Source organism: Mytilus edulis, chromosome 9, assembly GCF_963676685.1.
Source record: "Mytilus edulis chromosome 9, xbMytEdul2.2, whole genome shotgun sequence".
In the NCBI taxonomy this organism is placed as follows: domain Eukaryota; kingdom Metazoa; phylum Mollusca; class Bivalvia; order Mytilida; family Mytilidae; genus Mytilus; species Mytilus edulis.
Genome location: NC_092352.1, coordinates 54031353 through 54038830, shown reverse-complemented (window position 1 = coordinate 54038830; position 7478 = coordinate 54031353). Strand labels below are relative to the sequence as shown.

Below are 7478 nucleotides of genomic sequence, written 5' to 3'. Positions count from 1 at the left end.
ATGTATATTCATACTGAAGGATATTTAATTTAATCGGCATGATTTTGCCTTAGCTGATGCAAAAAATATCTTTTATATGAGACAAACAATCTAGCAAAATTCATCCGAATATACAAGCCGTTAGCTTAAAAAAAATGACTTATCGGAACTATTTGATAATTATTTAATGACACTTTTATCATGTTTAATGGAACCATAAATAATACTGCTTTACATTGAATCAAGGTATTTCATATATTAAAACATCAGTTTAATTTCCAAAGTATACTATCATACTTTCTTCTTTAAAGTACAGCACAGTAAACATGAAAAAAAAATTAATTAACTCAAAAAATTACTGCGCCCTCTTTCTGACCCATGAAAGGTTCAACAGGTTACAAATAACCGAATAATCTCTAGGGGAGGATATGGTGTTATTTTTTTGTAAAGTGCCGGAAAACTACAAACATATTGCCATGCCATATAATATTGTAAGGGTATTGTATGACATTTTTATTTCTAATGAGTAAAATTAAAAATTTAAAAAGACTACAGGTAATGCTTCGTGCGTTCATCTGTTATAGTGGTGAACATCTGCTTAATAAATTTTGTATTTCAGATTGTATCGCCGGCATGTTTTTACCTCCGCAGTTTCGAATGATTCTGTAATGTCAGAAAGTGCAGTTAAGGAATTAAACGATTCTTTTAACAATATTAGGGTGTAAAAATGTTGGTCAAAGGACATGGTGTATGCAATGCGAAATCGCTATTTAAAATGTGCGTAAGATCACTACGATCACCACTCTTAGAACTATGATAGATAAAAATAAACAAAAACAGGTCAATTTTTAAAACTATATTTTAACGCAATTAAGAGTTAAGTCAAACAGCTTTTATACAATATTTTAACATTGTCACGAATATCACGTGGAGTAAAAGATGTTAACTAAACTATGATGATATTGCAGTGACTTGTTCTTGTTATTAGTTAACGGATTCTAATGAAACACACATGTGTGGACAAGTTCATTTATAAACATATTATCTATTTGATATTATTCCCAACTTTATACTTAGTTTATATCTATTTCACCCAATAACATAATGATTTTACTATATATATTGAACATATTTTTTATGATATGATTCAACGAATCCAAATACTATATGTGGGTTCTTTCATATTTACTCACAACTGGCTATTGGACAAACTACTTATCTTAATAGTTGTTTTATCTGGTTCTATCTAGTTTAACGGTTCACCGTTTTACTATATATACTGTATATTTGAACTAGATTGTCAATGCAGAATAAGTGACAACAGAAACAACACTAAGAGCCGTAGCCAGCAGTATAAGAGTAGTCGTTGCATTCTATGTTATATTTAATAAAGTATATAAACATTCTGCATTTAATTAATCTTAGCCTTATTCCACCTGGTCACACATGTAATACGATAATACTAAAATAAAAGTGGTTACATGTAGCTGAATAAGGTATAAAGATCTTAATTGTTTAATAACTATACTATTTATTCAAATTATGATTCATCAAATATGTGACAATAGAGAAACAATTGAAATAGCAAGTGCTTCCGTTTATTTTTTAAAAACTATAGATTTTCTTATGTGAGTACGTCAAAACTATAACCGGTTGATGTAGTCTATTTGAGAAGGTAATGGAATCGTAAATAGTATTTCCTGACAATGAATAAAAGTTCATTATATATTAATTCCTCAGTTTAGTTTGTTTTGTCCGTTTGAAACGAAAAGTTGAAATATTGCGCATGTTATAGAGCAAAATATAGGATAAATAAACATTATACTATAAATGTGATTTCAAATAATCAAAATTTGTTTAACTTCTTTCATTTTATCATTTCTGATGCTTTTCGCAAGTACTGTATTTGACTATGTCAGTAACAGTTGAACACAATGATAATGTCTTGTCTTTATGGAAGGATTTTAGTCAGAGCACAGGCTTTCATGGGATAAATAAATTGTCACATTCAACAAATAAGCTTAGATTGTAAGTACTAGGATTTAAAAAAAAGTATAATAATTTAATATCTTTTAACAGTTTAGCATTTTGCTTAAATGTATATGTTACGGCATTATTATACCATAACTGGTTTACAACAAATGATATCGGTATGTTCGCTTGTGTTTTTTTGTTAGAAAAGACTTCAAGCAATCGACACATACAAAAGTCAAAATTTTCACATACTGTTGTTCTGTAGGATGTAAACAACTGATTATCCTATCTGCAAAGCTCTAAATCAACCAGACCGAAATCATTTAACACAGATGAACAAAAAGAGGCAAAAGATAACGAAGGGATATTCTCACCAATTAGTCGAAATTAAACGGACAAAGCTATAACTACGCAAGGATCAAAACATAAACAACAGTATACAAAAGACAACATTAAAAACTTAAGAACGAGCAAAATTTACCCCACTAAAAACTGAAGTGATCTCAGATCTGCTTTTTAGTAAACTTTTTTTTCTTTAAAAATGAAAAAAAAAATATATGTTATGGTATAAAGAAAGAAAATACTCGCATAACGTTGTGACAGTTGCTGATTGTGTTGTGACTTGCCGTTTGCATATTTTAAAGGGAAAAATAATAAAACAAAACCAGCATCAATGCAAGATAATATACAGTTTGAACGTTGAAAAAATTGAAAAACAATAACACAATGATTAAGTTATAAGCCTGGTATCTATGGTAAATATTTACATAACTGGGTCGATGGCACTGCCGGTGGACATTTAGTAATCGAGGGTATCACCAACCTTCGATGTTGACATGGATATCAATTATGTGGTCATTGTTATAAATTACCTGTTATCAAAAGCATAAATTTTCGAAATACTAAGGATTTTCTTTTGTACATTGATATTAATATAACTTAGAACACTCTGGGTAAACAGTCATGATCTAATCACTATTTAGAATATTGATAATCATCATAATCTTATAGTTCTATTATCGTTGTATAGAATGACAATGATGTAATTTGAATAAATAAAAACATCGTTCAGATGAAATAGACTAAAACAAGATATTACGTATAGAATTTTGATTTACCAAAAAATCATACGGCGTTGTCAATATATGTGATATGGTTTAGCTAGCTTTAATACCAGGTTTAATCCACTTTAAATTTTTACATTAGCCTGTACAAAGTCAGCTGTTGTCCATTCGTTTGATGTGTTTGAGCTTTTGATTTTGCCATTTGATTAGAGACTTTCCGTTTTGATATTTTTCGGAGTTCAGTATTTTTTTTATATTACTTTATCTAGTACGTTTATCATTTCAGGATAATTTGGTCTATTGTCTTGTTAGCTTGTACAACGTTTTTAGCCATTTTCGTAACAACACAAATAATTGACTACTACAATTATCCAGTAAATACAAATATGTACACAGAAACACATTCAGAGATGCAATTCCCAGCAGTCACAATTTGTAACTTAAATTCTTTGAAACGTAACTCAATTTTGAACGATACGAGGATGGAAAATCATTACCTTAAACTAAGTTTACTTGAGTTTTATGCAACACCCAGTAATTGGTCTGATCCGTTTTTCAAAGAACAAAATTTCTTTGAAAATAGAACATTAACCACAGTCCTCAAAGACCACAAAATCCGTTCTCAGGCATGGGAGTTTCATGGACGTGATTTGGATGCAAAAGAGTACGTGTCATTTTTTATACTAAGGAGTGGTCCATGTCTTACATTCGATCCAAATGGCCAAATAACAACAGACATCACAGGTTCAAAGTTCAACTTGAATGCATGGATTAATATAGATGCAGAAAACAATTACTTTGGAGAATCGTATGGTACAGGAATAAAGGTAAACGTTAAGTTATGTTAAATTATGTACTTCTTGTCACGTTTTTATAATGTCAAACAGAAATCCACATCGTGCAAATAAGCAAAGATAAAATGTCACAGTGAACATTTATGTATTATGACAACCATGATATAATTAAACTATCAGATGACGGATGAATATATTTAAAGCATGGACAGCCTATTTATTAATCATAATTTTTTTTCCACAATAAACGCTTCCTACATATGTTACTGGAATGTACTCACCAATCATGCTATAAAATATTGGACCCGTCGTAGGCCTCAGGCCGAAGACCTGTTCAATATTTTAAAGAATGGACTGTTAGAGGCTTATATCTTACACACAAACATTGTTTAACACGTCATAAAAGGTAAAACAAAAGAAAGAACAAGCAAAGATTTATTTACCTTTACATTAAAATATACCCTAACTGTAGGCCTCTTTAAACAGTAACTCAACTTAAAAAAACAAAACAAATATAATGTACAGCTGAAAGTAAACAACATGCTGAGACACAAGGTATGCGTATCATGATGTTTGCGTGCGCAAGGACTACTCATATTTTCCGCTCAAAGTTTCCGTGAATACCTTTTCATTTCAGACGCAAATGAAATATACTTTTAGTTCAGAGCTGAAGACCGCATTCAGTCGTGGGATTTTTTATCTGTGTTGAAGACCTATTGGTAGCCTTTATTTGTTTTCTGGCCTTTGTTCGGGTTGTTTTGTTTTTTTTACTCATTTTCCATTTCCATTCTAACTTTTATTGCATTTGACAGTATTGTCATAAAATGGGAATTAAATTGTACCTGTTTTACAAATAGAACAAATCGTTTTGATATGAGAAATACAAGAAAAAAACAGTTCAAATGCAAACCCCAAAACAACCCTACCCCGAAACGCTAACTTTTATTACCTTAACAGTTTAACTAACTGTACAATGTTTGATAAAATGGCTATCGAATTCCATTTATTTGAAGGTTATTTTTTGTATGTTTATTTTTTATTTTGTTTTATAGAGCACGGTTATAATACACCAGGAATATTTCCTATTAAATAGATATTCACTTCAAAACATGTTTCAAACAATAAGCATATACATTTTTTGTAACTCAAAAGAATTGAACTGAAAAGTTACCTCAAACACTGCATTGTAATACTTTAAAATACTTCTTAAACTCGAAACGACAAACATGACTGGTATTAATCCAGGCTCTAACGTAGAAGAATTTCAATACTTCGAACATTTAAAAAATCACGCTTCCGTGACACCAATGGGACGTTTAATAGAACTCTGTTCGGCATGATATTTTTGAATTTCAGTTTAAAATACATGATCCAAACGAGTATCCTGACTTCGATGGAATAAGCGACTATTATGTGGAACCAGGGCGCGAGATTTTCGCTGCAATCACCAAAAATAAGGTAAATGTAACAACTGGTTGTTAATATAACAACATTCACCTTTGGATTTTGACTGGGTGAAAAAAATATGTTCTTTCCTAGACTTCGCTTATCCGTCAGTAAAACCTTAGTAAATTGGGGCCTCTGTTTTGGATATGCAGACATGACCAGTCGGAATGTTGACGTTAAATTAAATGCCTCGTTTATGGTGCATGCAACAGCATCTGACCAATACAACATCTTTATGATATGTCTTTATGTAGCATTGTGTCGTAATACATTAATGATTTTATTCTAAGAATATGTAGCTGGACACTGATTAAGTCTAGCATTTTAAAATAGCTAATGTTAACCATGTTTCCACACACTTTGGCTAAATATTTCAGTTGAGTGTATTTATCACAGCATTTTCAGCATTATTCATTAATGTTATATAAAATATTTGATTTCATAACAATTGCAAAACTGTTGAGTAATAGTATGGGATATTTTCAGATTATCGATAGTTTATCAAATGAGAGGTTGTATCTCATTAACAATTAAACGAGTATTATAAAATGAAAAAAAATATCACAAAAAATATCAAAGGAAAAATACATCAAATACGTGTAGCGATAATGTACTTTACAAAAAACTACTTCGATTTGACCTAATACACATGGCCCAATTAATTAATTTACTGAAGTTTGATCATTTGTTCATTTATTAATTATAGTTTGAATATTTGTCCAAACCATACAAGGCAATGGCTAACAACTACTGCAGAGAAAAACGCAATAGTGATGGGACAGATTATTACTCTACACACTGTTTAAAGGATTGTTTTGCCAGACACATGTTAACGTCATGTGGTTGTGTCGACTTTACAGCTAATAGTAAGTTTGTCAGTTTGTTATTGATTTTTGAGTTTGAATGTCACTGTTATCCTTTGCTGTATTTTTTTTATATAATAGACACGTTTATAGAAACATGAGCAATTTTTGTGTAATATACTAAACCTTTTATGTACATTTTTTTTGTGTTTATATAAACCGGATATAAACAACAGTTTAGATTTTATATTTTTCCAAATGCCAGATTTTGATCGGTCAATACGAGGAAGATCTTTTATTCTAACCCATGGCTCATAAGAGACCCTTTTTAAAAAATGTAACCCTCTTGAGAAAAATTAGTCATGAACATTTCCGTATTAATTACGATCAAACGAAAAAAAAGAGAAAAATATATGAAATATAGTAACAAACGACAACCACTTAATTATAGGTTCCTGGCTTATTACAGCCACACATATAGTGTGGCGGGGTTAAAAATGTTTAAAAGCGCCTTAGCTTGTCTTCTCCCAAACTAGGCCAACAACACATAAACAAATTGTCAAAATCAATTGGAAAGTGCTTCACTCGTCAGATCGATACAATGATGAAAAACAAGTAAGATAAACACAGAACGAACGTGTAAGGGTTATATTTCACCAACAACAAAAATTACTTTTTTTTTTTTTTTTTTTTTATTATAAGTATTCATACTACATATCTATGCATACTATACAATCGTTATACATATCATATATATAATATTTTGTAGATAGTCCATGCAACACTTAAGACATGCATACTCTAACACATTACATCATTATCACTTAGTTTCTTTTTTTTAATTATTTTCTAATTTTTAAATTAAAAAAAAAAATTATAAAAAAAACATCATTCAAAATTAAAAAAAAAACCAACAACAACAAAAAAAAAAACAATCACTCATATTTATATTTCACAACATTTCTCTTAGTCAAAACAAGTATTATAACATGAAAACAAATATTGAGTGTATGCAGATGGGTTTCCAATTCTGTCATATAATCAACTGTATTTTGACATTTTAGCCATTTAAGGAATGACTGTAATATTTTTTCTGTCTATGAAGAAATAACATTAAAAAGTTGGTGCACACTGAATAACGCGCGTAGCGGGTTGTTTAACAGTGTGCACCACATTTTTTATGTTATTTCGAATAGACAAAAAAAAATAATACAGTTATTTTTTATAATTTAATTCTAAATTCCATTTTAAACCGTAGAAAACAATAAAAAAACATTGAACACGTCACGGTCACATGACTAAATTATGTCTATGGGCTCATAACAAAATAACGTCAGCCAATCAGAAGACGCGTTACATCGAAAATTAAATTATTGTTAGTTGTTTACTCAAAAGACTTGTTAGTTGAAATATATCAG

At 30.1% G+C, this 7478-nt stretch overlaps 1 protein-coding gene across 1 annotated transcript; it reads left to right on the top strand.

Moving 5' to 3' along the window:
- The first annotated feature begins 3499 nt into the window (after positions 1-3499).
- On the top strand, positions 3500-6849 carry LOC139490055 (epithelial sodium channel subunit gamma-like). The gene is made up of 4 exons (XM_071276905.1): positions 3500-3844; positions 5168-5269; positions 5964-6123; positions 6830-6849. Exons 1-4 carry the CDS (start codon positions 3500-3502, stop codon positions 6847-6849), a joined length of 627 nt encoding a protein of 208 aa, XP_071133006.1.
- Positions 6850-7478: the final 629 nt, after the last annotated feature.